At 44.2% G+C, this 16624-nt stretch overlaps 1 protein-coding gene across 8 annotated transcripts in view; it reads left to right on the plus strand.

Annotated features, from left to right (window-relative positions):
• The window catches only part of LOC123763717 (uncharacterized), a 413873-nt gene that overhangs the window by 216651 nt on the left and 180598 nt on the right, over positions 1-16624 (plus strand). For all 8 annotated transcript variants that reach the window (XM_045751026.2, XM_045751043.2, XM_045751066.2 and 5 more), the window contains exon 5: positions 11504-11924. In XM_045751026.2, the coding sequence (XP_045606982.1) occupies positions 11504-11924 (421 nt within the window). The remainder of the gene's footprint in view (positions 1-11503; positions 11925-16624) is intronic.

The following is a 16624-nucleotide window of genomic DNA, read 5'->3' on the forward strand; positions in this document are numbered from 1 at the left end:
GGAAATTTCATCTAGGGTGGACCGAGCGGCAGAAGAGATGAAAATCATAGAGAAAATAGTAGGTTTAGGAGAAGGCTCAAAGGAAAATGTCAGTGATTTTAGAAGAATAGGAAAATATGAGAAAGAAAAGAGCCGCCCCTTGAGGGTGACGTTTAATGGAGTGAAAAACATGATGGAAGTGCTAAGAAATGCCAGGAAACTGCAGAGTGATGAGGTTGGCAAATTTTGGTCAATAAGACAAGACCTCTCCAAGGAAGACAGAGAAAAGCTGAAAATGAACCTAATTGAGGCAAAACGTCTAAATGGGGATAGAAATGAAGAAGACAGAAATTCTTTTTTTTACAAAGTGACAGGGACTGGAAAGCTTGTGAAATGGTACATAAAAACAAAGCAACAAGATCAGTAGTGGAAGGGGGAGTAAAGAGCAAAGGAAAAGGGAACATGTTCCTGAAAATTGTATATACCAACATAGATGGAGTGAGGTCAAAAACTTTGGAGTTGCAAGATATAATCCAGCTTAGGGTCCCAGATATTGTTGCATTATCAGAGACGAAACTTGAAGGAAATATAATAAATGAAGTCATATTCCCAAGAGGCTACTCAGTTTGGAGACGTGACAGGAAAACTAGGAAGGGAGGAGGAGTGGCTGTACTGGTGAAAAAACACCTGAAGGTAAAAGAGTTAATATTTGAAAACCCTCGAGATATTGACATAATGGCATTGCAGGTCTGGAATCAGGATGATAAGCTGATAATTGTAAATACCTACAGCCCACCAGCAAGCAACACATGGACAAAGGAAGAACTGGATGACAAACGAGAGGGCCTCATAATGGTCATGAGAGATATTATTGAACAAGCAGATAAAGATAAATCACGACTGTTGATACTGGGGGACTTCAACTTTAGAGCAATAGACTGGGAGGCCTATGAAGCAAGAACGGAGGACTTTTGGACATGCAGATTTGTGAACCTCATTCTGGAGACATTCTTGTATCAACACATAAAGCAAGCCACAAGAATGAGGGAAGGAGATGTGCCGTCAGTACTGGATCTAGTATTCACCAGGAATGAAGAAGAGATTTTTGACATCCAGTACCTTCCTCCCTTGGGAAAGAGTGATCACGTCCTGTTAGACATTAAATATGCTTTAAGATATCATCTAGAAGTAAATGGGGACATTGAAACAGTTGATAAATTCGATTTAAGGAGAGGCAACTATGGGGAACTTCGAAATTTTTTTAATGAGTGTAATTGGACAGAATTGTTGCTAGGTAGGGAAGTAAATGAAATGTATGCCAAATTTTTAAAACTATACGAGGAAGGCACACAAACATTCATACCAAAACAGAGATGCAGGGCCAGAAAACAGGATTGGTTCGACAGAAATTGTGAGAGGGCAAGAGACCAAAAGACACAAAAATGGAATCAGTACAGGAAGAGGCCAAACCCCCAAACATACCAGCGATACAAAGATGCGAGAAACAACTATACAGCAGTAAGGAGAGAGGCAGAAAGAAATTTTGAAAAAGGGATAGCAGATAAATGTAAAACAGAACCGGGCCTATTCTTCAAATTCATAAACAACAAATTGCAGGTAAAGGATAATATCCAGAGGTTGAAAATGGGAAACAGATTCACGGAAAATGAAAAGGAAATGTGTGAAACATTAAATGAAAAGTTCCAAAGTGTGTTTGTACAAAATGAAATCTTCAGAGAACCAGACACAATAAGAATTCCAGAGAACAACATAGAGCGGATAGAGGTGTCTAGAGATGAAGTGGAAAATATGCTCAAGGAGCTCGGTAAGAACAAAGCAGCTGGCCCAGATGGCGTTTCACCATGGGTTCTGAGAGAATGTGCATCTGAGCTCAGCATTCCACTTCACCTGATCTTTCAGGCATCCCTGTGTACAGGAATCGTAGCAGACGTGTGGAAACAGGCTAACATAGTTCCAATCTACAAAAGTGGCAGCAGGGAAGACCCCCTCAATTATAGACCTGTATCATTGACAAGTGTAATAGTGAAAGTATTGGAAAAGCTAATCAAAACTAAATGGGTAGAACACCTGGAGAGAAATGATATAATATCAGACAGACAGTATGGTTTTCGATCTGGAAGATCCTGTGTATCGAATTTACTCAGTTTCTATGATCGAGCCACAGAGATATTACAGGAAAGAGATGGTTGGGTTGACTGCATCTATCTGGGCCTTAAGGGAGGGCATGAGTGGCTGGCTGGTACACGGCGGTCACTCCTCGTTACTTTTTGACTCATAATAGCTACTTAGTTGCTCGTTATGGTGAACAAAACATGCAGATACTTATATATAACCTGTGCTTATAGTGTAATAACCGACTAAGTATTTGTTCACTGATTGATGAACATAATTGAATCAACAATATGCACACCATATTTTTGAGTACAGCGATGTTGCACTCATTTTATTATATAAATATATCAAACTACACACTATTGAATAATATTACAGCAAAAAATCTATGAAAAATCAATCAGAGACATTGAAATAATTTGGTAATTATCTCTTTGTGGCAACTCCGGCCTGACAGCTGGCGATCAACAGCCCACCTGGGACGCACGCTGAGTCAGCGCCTATTTTTTGCCAGACTTCCCCTCCCTATAGCGGGCAATATATGCCACTTACGATTTGTTTATTATTTTTCCTATGATCAGTGAACACAAATTAACAGGTTAGGAAGAATTTTTTTTTTTTTTTTCAAAATTACATGCGCCTGTGGGGAAGAAAGGATATTATACCCCTAGCATGGTAAGGGTTAAGGCCCTTGCAGCTTACTTCCTGTGTGACCCGGATTATGCTTTTGTGTGTGGATCCTCGTTTCTGTTCTGGTTTCGTTCTGAAGTTCCAGAGTCGTCCAGGTTGGCGGACTACCCGCTCTTCTTGAGGAATTTCAGACGGCGTTGCAGGTTTTCCTGGGGGGGGGGACTAGTTGAGCATCTCAATGCTTGTTGTTCTCCCCTGCACCTCCGTGGGATGTTGGTGTGATGCAGTTTCATGTGTCGGTTCCTTCCTTTTGGCTGCCTTGGTCACGGAGGATTTGTGTACACGTTGCCTGCTGGCTTCGGCCCTGCATTTCTTCTCCCTCCCCAAACTGTCCTCGGATTGGCTTGAGTTGGATGTGGAGGAGCTTGGAGCCACCTCTGGGTCTGGTGCATTGCCCATGGTGGTGCATTTGTTGTCTGCATTGTTGACGCGGTTCGTGCCGCTCTTGCGGGGTGCGGTTTTGCAGTTTTTTGCATCTTGACTCACGTGTCAGCAGGCAGTGCTTGCTTCTTCCTTGGGGTCTGCTTGGGCGCTGGCTCTTCTGTTGTCTTCACCTTTTTGTCCACTGCTGTTTGCACAGCCTGCTGTTGTGGTGTATCTGCAGACGGCTTCGGCTTGTTACTATTCTATGTCTGGTTTGTTGGTTCTCCGGGGGAGCTCATAGGGGGGCCTTTCCAAAAGGGTTGAGCCTGGGCTTGGGGTTCTTCCTGTCATGGTAGGTCAGTGATGCCAGATTCTTCGCAGGCACAGCCTTCATTTCCCTCTGTTTCTGGTCGGTGGGGGCATGCCGTTTAGGTTCTCGGAAGGCACGTCAGCCCTTTTACGGTTTGTCCCAATGATGGGGCGATGGGTCCCACGTTTTGTGGGCTTTCGGGTCATTTCGTGCAGCCTGAAGTGGTATTGGGTGGCTCCTCCTCCTTTGGGGGGATTTCGAGGCTGGCGGGGCAGGCCTCTTCTGCGTTCTGTAATTACCTAAGTGTAATTACCTAAGTGTAGTTACAGGATGAGAGCTACGCTCGTGGTGTCCCGTCTTCCCAGCACTCTTTGTCATATAACGCTTTGAAACTACTGACGGTCTTGGCCTCCACCACCTTCTCACTTAACTTGTTCCAACCGTCTACCACTCTATTTGCGAAGGTGAATTTTCTTATATTTCTTCGGCATCTGTGTTTAGCTAGTTTAAATCTATGACCTCTTGTTCTTGAAATTCCAGGTCTCAGGAAGTCTTCCCTGTCGATTTTATCAATTCCTGTAACTATTTTGTATGTAGTGATCATATCACCTCTTTTTCTTCTGTCTTCTAGTTTTGGCATATTTAATGCTTCTAACCTCTCCTCGTAGCTCTTGCCCTTCAGTTCTGGGAGCCACTTAGTAGCATGTCTTTGCACCTTTTCCAGTTTGTTGATGTGCTTCTTAAGATATGGGCACCACACAACAGCTGCATATTCTAGCTTTGGCCTAACAAAAGTCATGAACAATTTCTTTAGTATATCGCCATCCATGTATTTAAATGCAATTCTGAAGTTAGAAAGCATAGCATAGGCTCCTTGCACAATATTCTTTATGTGGTCCTCAGGTGATAGTTTTCTATCTAGAACCACCCCTAGATCTCTTTCTTTATCAGAATTCTTTAAAGATTTCTCACATAATATATAGGTTGTGTGGGGTCTATGTTCTCCTATTCCACATTCCATAACATGACATTTATTAACATTAAATTCCATTTGCCAAGTGGTGCTCCATATACTTATTTTGTCCAGGTCTTCTTGAAGGGCATGACAGTCATCTAAATTTCTTATCCTTCCTATTATCTTAGCATCATCAGCAAACATGTTCATATAATTCTGTATACCAACTGGTAGATCATTTATGTACACAATAAACATCACTGGTGCAAGAACTGAACCCTGTGGTACTCCACTTGTGACATTTCTCCATTCTGATACATTGCCTCTGATTACTGCCCTCATTTTTCTATCAGTCAGAAAATTTTTCATCCATGATAGAAGCTTACCTGTCACCCCTCCAATATTTTCCAGTTTCCAGAACAACCTCTTATGTGGAACTCTGTCGAAAGCCTTTTTTAGGTCCAGATAGATGCAGTCAACCCAACCATCTCTTTCCTGTAATATCTCTGTGGCTCGATCATAGAAACTGAGTAAATTCGATACACAGGATCTTCCAGATCGAAAACCATACTGTCTGTCTGATATTATATCATTTCTCTCTAGGTGTTCTACCCATTTAGTTTTGATTAGTTTTTCCAATACTTTCACTATTACACTTGTCAATGATACAGGTCTATAATTGAGGGGGTCTTCCCTGCTGCCACTTTTGTAGATTGGAACTATGTTAGCCTGTTTCCACCCGTCTGCTACGATTCCTGTACACAGGGATGCCTGAAAGATCAGGTGAAGTGGAATGCTGAGCTCAGATGCACATTCTCTCAGAACCCATGGTGAAACGCCATCTGGGCCAGCTGCTTTGTTCTTACCGAGCTCCTTGAGCATTTTTTCCACTTCGTCTCTAGACACCTCTATGTGTTCTATGTTGTTCTCTGGAATTCTTATTGTATCTGGTTCCCTAAAGATTTCATTTTGTACAAACACACTTTGGAACTTTTCGTTTAGTGTTTCACACATTTCCTTTTCATCTTCCGTGAATCTATTTCCCATTTTCAACCTCTGAATATTATCCTTTACCTGCAATTTGTTGTTTATGAATTTATAGAATAGACCTGGTTCTGTTTTACATTTGTCCGCAATCCCTTTTTCAAAATTTCTTTCTGCCTCTCTCCTCACTGCCGTGTAGTTGTTTCTCGCATCTTTGTATCGCTGGTATGTTTGGGGGTTCGGCCTCTTCCTGTATTGATTCCATTTTTGTGTCTTTCGGTCTCTAGCCCTCTCGCAATTTCTATTGAACCAATCCTGTTTCCTAGTTCTGCATCTCTGTTTTGGTATAAATTTTTTTGTGCCTTTATCATATATTTCACAAAACTTGCCATACATCTCATTCACTTCCTTGCCTAGCATCAAGTCTGTCCAATTATACTCACTAAAAAAATTTCTAAGGTGACCATAATGTCCTCTCCTGAAGTCTGGTTTTTCAACTGCTTCAACCTCCTTATTTTCTTCCAGCTTATAACGCATTGCATACTTTATTCCCAAAAAGACATGGTCACTTTTACCCAAGGGAGGAAGGTACTGAATGTCAAATATCTCTTCCTCCTTCCTGGTAAATATCAAATCTAGCATGGAGGGAACGTCCCCTTCCCTCATCCTCGTAGCTTGTTTAACATGTTGGTCGAGTCACCTCGAAGTGGGTTCACTTGGATGTGGTCGAAATAACCTCGTTTCTCCGGTGGGTTCCCGCCTGTTTCTGGCACCGACATGGAACTGCTCAGACCTCCAGTTTATTCTGGACTATTCCCATCTGGACCCCGTGGGTTTCTTGCCCCTCGTTTCGAATGACAACTCTGTCCCAGGTCCGGTTTCTGTTGGAGCCGGACACTTGGATGGTGTTCCTGGACCTCTACGACGCGTATTGGCTCATCCCGATTTATTCGAGGTTCAGGGACTGGCTCGGTTTGGTTGTGGGGCATTCAGGTTATCGCTTTCGTTGCCTTCCATTTGGCTTGTGTCTGGCGCTGCGTTTTCACACTCCTTCCTCAGGTTGGGATGGCCCGCCTGCGTCTGTTTAGGTGTTCGGATTCTGGCCTCCCTTGATGACTGGCTGTTATGGGCTTCCAGCCAGTCCTCGTGTCTGCTCGCAGGGGATTTGGTTCTTCCCGGCTTGCCGGGTTCGAGTTCTTGGTGTCCTGGCAGAAGTCCCATCTGGTTCCCTCTCAGGTTCGGGCTTGGCTGGGTTTTGTGTGGGACGCTTGGACCTCTTCCCTGTCTCTTCCTCCGGCGGCTCTGCTTCGCTTGGATTCCCACCTTCGTCGTCTGTTTCTGAGGGGCTCCTGGGTCACGTGGCGATTACTCAGGGGTTTGTGCGGGGAGCTAGACCTTTTCCATGGTGGTCTACCCGCTGGTTTGGGTGTGGCTTTGTTGGCTTTTCTTGTTTCTTCGGGAACATCCCTTCGGCCTCTCCCGCGACCACTGGTTCGGCCTCCAGGGGCTTTGCATCGGTTGCTGTGTCCCCGGCTGCCTCTTGGGGTTTTTCAGCGTTCAGTGCCTTGGCACCTACCTGAGCCCTCACTCGTTGTGTTCACGGATGTGTCGTCTCTGGGCTGGGGCTTTCTGACCAGTGCTCACCTGGCCGGCCAAAGTCAGTGGGTTTCGCCCTTCGGTCAGGCTTACAGCACGGTGCAGGAGTTCGTAGCTGTGTGGATGTCACTCTGGAGGGTTTGGGTCTCTCGCGGCTCGTCGATCTGGCTCCGTTCGGACAGTTCCCCAGGGGTTTTGCTGTTGCTCCAGATCCTGGCTCGCGTAGGTACTTACTAGGTGAGAGTTGCCTTTCTGGCTCTTTGATGGCCGGCCCAGCCTTGGTTTCAGGTGCTGCTTGCTCGGTGTCCGAACTCAAGGGTCTTCTCACGGCACCACCTCTTTCAGCTGATCGGTCCAGCCCGATATGAGGCTGGTTCGTTCATTCTCGAGTCTTCACATCTGGAGTTTGTGTCTCGAGTCAATCATCCATTGTATGGGGCGCACGTGGCTTCGTTGTCGGTCTCTCGCCTGCGTGCTTCGTCTAGACGGCAGTATGAAGTTCCTGGCGGTCCTTCCGTTTTTTCCTATCTCTGCGTCAGTGTACTTCGGTCTCTGATAGGGTGGTTTTGTCTTTTCGTGGTTGTTCCACGACCGTCATCTTATGCCGCATAAAGTCGCCTCGTATCGTGTTGTGCTGGCGGAGCCGCTTCAGCTTGCGTTCGGTCTTGTTACTTCTGACCCGTTCTGCCACCTGTCTTGTGTGTTGTTTCACTTCCGGCCTGGTCCTGTGCCTCCAGTGCCATCCGATTCGTTGGCCCGGGTGATCTCTTTTTCTCTCTTCCCCTTGGTTTGTTGTGGCCCCTTCGGTTCAGTTTTTTTTTCCGCGTCTTTTTTTTTTTCCTGTTGGCGTTGGCCTCTGGGGGACGGTTCGGTAGCTTCAGGCTCTTCTCCGGCGCAGGAGTTTTTCTGCTCGTTTGGTCCTGATGGTAGTTTTGGCTTGTTTGCGGTAGTCTTCTTTTATCTGCCGCTGAAAGGGTCAGCTAGTTTTCAGAGGGGTCCTTGGGTTCTTGTTGCTTGGTTGGTCAGGCCAGGGGTGCATTATGTGTTGTGTTCAGTAGTAGCTCTCTGCTAGTCTCTACTTGTATTGGCCTCTGTGGCCGTGTGGGGCACTTTAGATTGCCCGAATTCCCTCCCTTCCTTCCTGTTTTGGGTTTCGGGTCTCCTAGGTCGTCTGTAGGGTCTTTCAGTTTGTCAGTTGTCTTGTTTTTGAGTATGGCACGTAGTGTTCACCTTCCAGGTCCTTCCCTCTTTTCCTTATCTTTGGTGAGGTAGCCCCGGGAAGCCAACGGGGCTCCCCCCCAGAAAACCAGCATTGAATGTAATGAAACGCCATTTCTGGGTGAGACCCTAGAGACTCCCCGGCATCCCTCCCTCCCTCTGGTTGGCGGTGTTTTGACATCCAGTCTAAGAACTGACGGTTAGATCGCCATTGCGTGGGGGGGGTCTGAGACTTCCCCCCTTAACCCTCCAGGGTTAACCCTTAAGCTGATCATGGCGTATATATACGCCCTGAGTAACATGTCCCACAGTGCGCATGGCGTATATATACGCCATAGGGTGCCAGGCCCGATTCAAATGGCCCGCGGCTACACGGGGTTCACATTAGCTTCCTCAGGGCTCTTGTAAACAGACGCCATTTTTTTTGTTAAATCGTGGGCAATTTTCTCAGGTGTGAGAGGCACAGTACTGTTGGAGCAACCAAGGCTGGCTCACGCAGCATGAGCGAACAGCATTGCTGTTTAGCTTGTGACCACAGCATGGCCAAAAAATGTCAAAATAAATATATAATTGTTATTATTTAGCGATGACAATATTACAGATGACCCCTGACTGTGATATAAATAACCAGGGTTGTGATAATAGCAGGATTGTTGTAATAATTAGCACTGTGGGAGGAGTGATGCTGAGAGACAGAGGGAGACAGCATCGTTTACTGATTGTGTGGCCACCTGTTATTGTTTGCATTCACCATACCAGCTCAGTGGTTCTCTATGGTGAACACAAATGTAGATACTTATATATAATGTGTGTGTATTAGTGTAATAACAGCAAAAGGATTATGCTGGGAGGAGCCATTTGGGTGACGGAGGTGATGTCGTCTGCACGATTTGTCTAGCTGTTTAGAGGGTGGCCACTATGCTCTTTGGGCGCTCTACAAGCTTAGGTGTACAGTTACGGTGAATAAACATTTAGATACTTATATATAATATGTGTATATAGGGTAATAACACTGCAAACAGTATTGTTGGGGGAGAAAGTTTAGTGCATGTGACCTTGAATGAGTGAGGGAGCCGCCAGCTGTGTATAGGGACGACTCTTAGTGCCTGAACTAACTATATCAGCTTAGCTGTACAGTTGTGGTGAACAAAATATATACATACTTATATATAACATCTGTATATAGTGTAATAACACCACAAATGGTATTGTTGGGGAAGAAAGTTGCATGTGTTGAGGGAGTAGCAGCGAGTGGCTGGCTGGTGTGTGGCGGTAACTCTTCGTTGCTTTTCGACTCTCAATACCAACTTAGTGGTTCGTTATGGTGACCAAAACATACACATACTTATATATAACCTGTGTATATAGTGTAATAGCAGCAAAACTATTTGTTTATTGTTTTGTAAACATAATAATTGAATCACTAATGTGCACATCATACTTTTGAGTATAGCGATTATTCACCACTTTTATTATATAAATATATTGCAATACACACTATTGAATAATATTACTGCAAAAAAACTAAGAAAAAATCAATCGGAGACATTGAAACAATTAGGTAATAATATCTTTGTGGCAACTCCCACCTGTTAGTGCGGGTGAAGCTGACCGGGTTTGACGACCGCTCTGTCAACGCCCACTTTTTGCCAGACTTCCTCGGTCAATTGCGCCCAAAATATGTCACCTATGATTTTTTTTCCCCCGTGCTCAGGGGACACAAATTAACATGTTTAGAAGACGAAAAAAAAAAATTTGAATTTTTTTTTTCTTGCGCACACAGGGGTGTAAATGTCCCCAGGACCCCTGAGCAGTGTAAGGGTTAAGGGGGAAGCCCAACCCAAACAAGGGGGGGGGGGGTTGCGCAGACGGCGACTCGGCAATGTAATGACCTCATGCTAATTTGCTAGTCTTAATTTGGGGAGTTCTGTCCACTTGTTTGGCTTTCAGTAGCAGTAGTTCCACCAGAATAGGGGTTTGTTTTGGGACGCCTACCTCTCTGGGTGTCAGACCTGGTTGATAGCATACATAGAATGCTCCCAACCACATGGGAGTTTCTATAGGCCATTGCTCCTCGTGCCTCTCTGAGGAGGCTAGGTTCTGGTTCGTGGTCCCCAGTAGGCAAGAACTCCCTGCACATTGACTGATGCCAGAAAGTTATACATATCCATTCAGCCTGCATAGCTCCGGGAAGTCTCCGGGTCTCACCCAGAAAATGGCGTTTCATAACATTCAACACTTTTTTTTTGTGGCAACTATTTTGTCTGAACACCATATCAGCTTAGTTGTACAATTATGGTGAATGTAACCTGTAGATACTTATGTATAATGTGTGTGTATATAGTGTAATAACACTGCAAACAGTATGATTAGAGGAAGAATGTTGGTTAGTGAGATAGCATCGTCTGCTGGCTGAGGGTATTGGTGGCCACTAAGTTGGATGCCATACCAGCATAGTTGTACAGTTTTTCACACATTTTATTATATAAATATATCATACTACACACTATTGAATAGTATTACTGCATAGAAAAAAAAGATAAAAAAATAAATCAGAGACATTGAAATAATATAATATCTTTGTGGCAACTCCCACCTGTCAGCATGGGTGGAGGAGACTGTCACAGGATGCTTACTCTGTCAACTCCTCAATTTTGCTCAGACTTCCTCGCCCTATTGTGGCCAAAATATGTCGCTTAGGATTTTTTTATTATTTTTCCCTTGATCAGAAACACATTTTAACAACCTTAGGATTTTTTTTATTGTGCCAGGCAGTGTTGAAGGCTATTAATAGCTGAGCAGCACGGGGGTTAATGTTTGTACTGGAAAGCATGGTGCTTCAAAGAGCAAGATTCATTGAATGAATATAAAGTTTTTTCCATTGATGGGTACTTGAAACCATTTCAAGGCCTTCCTAGGCCAGTAGCCCACCTGTCCTGGGATGCAACGTTCATCAGCTGCCACATCCCAGGTGCACATTTATTGCTAGGTGAACATAGGCGTATGTTTAAACAAACATGCCCCAACATTATGAACTGACTGGGATATAGTTGTAATGATGCAGCTTGTAGGGAAGGTTAAGTTAGGCAAGGATTTTCAAGTTTCTCAGTTTGTGTAAATAGTGTAGGGTCTTGCCTCAGTCCTTGATATGTTATCAACCTGACATTGTTGTGATTACCCTGTACAGTATTTGTGTTGGTCTCATGTGCATAGATGAATGTTAATATCAGTATGAATAAAGGCATCAATATATCTAACAAAAGTTTTCTTGACAGAACATGAAGTGCAAAATGCCAGATGAAACCCAACAAGCTGAGATTGCAGCTCAATATAACCTCCAATCTCAGCAAGCTGAAACTGCAGCTCAACAAAGCCTTCAAACCCAGCAAGCTGAGATTGCAGCTCAGCAAAGCCTCCAAACCCAGCAAGTTGAAATTGAAGCCCAACACAACCTCGTTGCTGTGGAGGCAGTGAAGCCTCAATTGGGGCTACGGCTACAGAAGTCTTCCCAACAGCTGAGGACCAGCTCTACAGAGCCTCAGCCTTGCTCCCAACTCAAGGAACAGATCCTGTCCCAACAGCAGAAGACTAAGGGCAAACTTCCTCTGCACCACTTGAATCTCAAATTACGGACTGTAACCCAACAGCAGAAAGTTGAGAGCCTTCAACTCAAAAAGCTCATTCCTCAACTCCAGTGTAAGTCTATATAGTTTTAGGTTTCTTCTTATTTCACTACTATCAGGCAAAAAAATTTGAGGCATCAATATTTTAATATAACTAACTAATTATTGGGTTTTCCCAATAAGGATATCATATCTTTTAGGGGGGTGTCGTCTTGTGGTTCCCCAAAGCTACTATCACAGATAGTATACCGTTACTAAGTCGCATCGGTTGCAGAATTTGATTGGCCTGCCATGGACCAGATTCAGAACCTGGCCCACTCTGAAGAGCCTTAACCCTTAACATGCTAGGGGTATAATATCCTTTGTTCCCCACAGGCGCATGTAATTTTGAAAAAAAAAAAGAAAAAAAATTATTTTTTCTTCCTAACCTGTTAACACTTTCACGCTCCCGGCGAAGGTCAGGGAAACAACCGTATGTGCGCGCGGCGTTTTTATCGCTTAAGCGTAAAAACAAAAATGTGTATACTCTTTTTACTCTCCTGACCTTAGTTCTCATGCTACGTATTTCATTTTGTTACCAATGTGTTCGCAATAAAATTCTCTAGAAGAACATCAGTAAAAAAAAGTCACGAAAGCTATAGAGATACCAGCACGAAATAAATAACTACGAAGATGAGTCGCCGTGAGCGCCCAACAGCAACAAAATGTTTTTATTCTTGGGATTATTATCACCTCTACAATTGTCCTACAGCCTTAATTTTGGTATCAATGGACTCCCAATGAAATTCCCAACTCGGTGATATGAATATAATCGTAGAATAATGGTCGCGGCCCACCCGCAAGAGTGTGGGAAGTGGGCGCACTGTTACCCGGTAACGGTGACCGGACGACACATGCGCGAAACGTTGCTTTGAAAGTTTATACTTATTTCACTGTCCTGATATTATTATTGTATGTATGTCATTCATTTTTGTGGCAATGCGTTCGCAATAGAATGTTCTATGAGCTAAATTATACTACACAAACTTGGACCAAATAGGTGTACTTACCAAGGGAAGGCTGGTTGTGGAACAGTAAGTTGAGCATTTGTTCTTCACTCCACCTTCTTCAGGTTCTTCATTCCTGAAGTTGCTCAACAGATGGTTTGTAGGTGGAGTGAAGCTGTTGCGGGTGGTTACTTCTTCACCACCCAATACACCCTTTTCCGGTGGTAATTGGTGTAGCAGGGAATAACACAGAGTGCAACATTGCAGGTCCTGCATCCTATGTTCGTGTCTTTCCTTTTACCAGACCGTGCGCATACATGACACTTGAGACGTTTGGGCAGTCTGTAAAGTTCATGTTTCAGTTTTGTGTTCATGCGATTTTCTGAATCAACAATAGGGCCAGGTCTTCTCGGTTGAGGTGAAACATTTGCAGGAGAGTCAGATTCATCTGACAAAACAGTTTCGTCAACTGGCAGTGTGGCAGACATGTCGGGTTCAGAATCGGTTGCTGCTTCATCTTGAGGTGGTGTAGTGAACAAAGGCCGCCTCACACCAGATGGTCCGGGAGTTGGCATGGCGTCAGCATTGGCAGGAGCTGTGTCATCATTTATGTCTGGAGCGTGCCGCAAGTGTTGAGATGATGATGTTGTTTTAGGCCACTCCTCTGTGTCCCAGTGCAATAGGGCCCAGATAGCCACTTCGTGGAACTGTAGCAATGTTAGCTTTTTTCGATCAGTTGTGTTGTATTTGTACAAAACATAGGCATTATGCAATGCCATTTGCAGGAAATAAAAGGTAATCTTTTTGGTCCACTTGTGAGTTTTCCTGGTAAAATGGTAATATTTAACCATTTGATCGAAGTGGTCCACACCTTTCATGAACTTATTGTACTCGCAAATTGCAGTCGGTTTGTTCACTGTTACCCGTTGTATTCCACTTGTTCCGTCTCGTTTGCGAATTCGTTTCCTTCACTGAACTTGCTGAGTGTCTGCATTGTGGATGTTGGTAATTATTGAGACTACTCGCTTGTCTCTCCACAGGAGAATGAAGGTGTTATCTTTGCGGCGGTATACGGTGGTATCAAGTGGAAATTTACCCTTGGCTAGAGCTTGCAATACCTTTGGGGCGCCACGTAGCATTCTAATTGTGCCACATGTGTACACCCCAAGTTCTCTCAATGTTTCTGTCAGGGTAACCGAGTTGTAGTAATTATCCATGTACAAATGGTAACCCTGGTTCACTAAAGGCTGCATCAACCCCGTTACTGTATCCACTATCGTCTTACCAATACCTGAGTATACGTCAAAGTCATATATGTACCCAGAGACAGATTCAGCAAGCATATAAAGTTTCACACCATACTTGTCTGGTTTGTTTGGATTGTACACTTTGAAGGATAGTCGGCCTCGCCATGGCATTGTACCCTCATCCAAACACAACTCTTTCTTGGGGATGTAAACTTCAGCAAACCTCTCTTTCAAGTAATCCATCACTGGCCTCACTTTTATCAACTTATCACAATTGTTCACGGGCACTGCATTGGTATTGAATGTGTGGAAAAACTGGTTTATATGCTGGAATCGTCTGGACGTCATGAACAAGATGAAGAAACGAGCATGCCATGGCTTTGCTGTTTGCCAATACATCCTCATAGTTGGGAGCCTAATTATGCCCATCAATATGAACAGTCCTATGAATCGCGCCATTTCACTCACCTTCACTGGGTTCCAAATATCTGATACATTTTCATTGGCCATCCGGAATAACTGCGAGGCGTACAAATTTGTTTCAACGGTCAAGAATTCAAGGAGGGCACGCGTGATGAACAATTGAATATAAGCCAGTGCACTAGTAGGTTTGGGAATTTTCAGTCCTGGATTTCCAGTAAAATCATCAACAACTGGAGGAGTATTGCTACGACTCCAGCCCTCACCAGCCCCAGCCTGCCGAGTACGTATTGTACGTGTACGCCTTTCAGGAGGCTCGAATGAATCCTCACTTTCCTCATCACTTATACTTTCAGAATCACATGGCACAGTTTGTCGTGTGTTCCTACGACGAGCAACATTTCTGGTAGCTACTTTTCTAGGTAGCCTAGATGCACCACGTGTGCGCCGAGATGGAGGAGGAGGAGGGGGTCGCGGTGCCTCCTCTTCCTCGGTGAGGGCCTCAGTCTCCTCATCACTCGTTGCCGTATCATTCCCTCTAGGTCTAGGTCCACTATAATCGTTGTGGTATCCAACATCTTCCTCCAATACCTCTACATCACCTTCAGCTTCTGATAAATCCTCCACAAGGCCTGGAATTTTCGTTGGTGTGAGCTTCACTACGCTCCACTTCTTAAAAATCTGGGTTATTTTGTCCACTTTCGATGACCTGGAGGCTTCCTTGGGCGTAGAAGTGCTTGGGCCTTGACCTGGATCCATTTTTGATGAAGTAATTGGGTATAATCCACACGGAAACGGGTAAAAATGCTCGAGTTTGGCGCGCGAGGGGAGCGTGATCGACACGTGACACGAAAACAATGGGCCCGTCACGTGACCGGGTAGGCCGACGCGCCGGGCGGCCTAGTGGTGAGAAAGAGAACTTCATGGCGCGTCGTTTGAAACAAACCCCAATGAAATCGGATTAAAATTGAATTTTATACAAATATTTTAAAAGAGGACATAACTTTATGTCCACTTAGCGGAAGCGGGTAGGTGAAACAGGACGCCGGGGTGCGTCCTGATACCGCGAAAGTGTTAATTTGTGTTCAGTGATCACAGGAAAAATAATAAACAAATCGTAAGTGCCATATATTGCCTGCTATAGGGCAGGGAAGTCTGGCAAAAAATAGACGCTGACTCAGCGTGCGTCCCAGGCGGTCTGTTGATCACCAGCTGTCAGGCCGGAGTTGCCACAAAGAGATAATTACCTAATTATTTCTATGTCTCTGATTGATTTTTCATAGTGTTTTTGCTGTAATATTATTCAATACTGTGTAGTTTGATATATTTATATAATAAAATGAGTGAATCATCGCTGTACTTAAAAATATGGTGTGCGTATTGTTGATTCAATTATGTTCATCAATCAGTGAACAAATACTTTGTCGGTTATTACACTATATACACAGGTTATATATAAGTATCTGCATGTTTAGTTCACCATAACGAACCACTAAGTAGCTATTATGAGTCAAAAAGTAACGAGGAGTGACCACCGTGTACTAGCCAGTCACTCACGCTCTCCCTCAAGTCATCTGACTCACCCACATTTTCCTCCCACAATACTGTTTTTGCTTTTATTCACTATATATAGACGTTATATATAAATATCTCCATTCGTGTTCACCATAACGAGCCACTAAGTTGGTATGCTGAGTGGCAGTGGCAGCCCGCCACTGGCTGCCAATCCCTCCCTCCCTCCCTCACCTCACCTGACTTGCCACCAATCTCCACTCACCATACTGTTTTTGCTTTTATATACAGATGTTATATATAAGTATTTACATGTTTTGTTCTCCATAACTGTACATCTAAGCTTGTATGGTGAGTAAAGGCACAAAGTCGTAGGACCTCACACAGTCAGCTGATGGCTGCCGCCCTCAAGGCCAGACGCACTAATATTTCTCCTCCAACAATACTGTTTGTGGTGTTATTACGCTATATACACACATTATATATAAATATCTACCTGTTTTATTCACCATACTTGTACAAGTAAACTGGTATGGTGCCCAAAGACCATCGTGGTAACCAGTAAACAACACCGTCGTCTGCATAGTGGCGTCGTGCAGACGACGCCA

Source organism: Procambarus clarkii, chromosome 5 (assembly GCF_040958095.1).
Source record: "Procambarus clarkii isolate CNS0578487 chromosome 5, FALCON_Pclarkii_2.0, whole genome shotgun sequence".
Classification (NCBI taxonomy): Eukaryota; Metazoa; Arthropoda; class Malacostraca; order Decapoda; family Cambaridae; genus Procambarus; species Procambarus clarkii.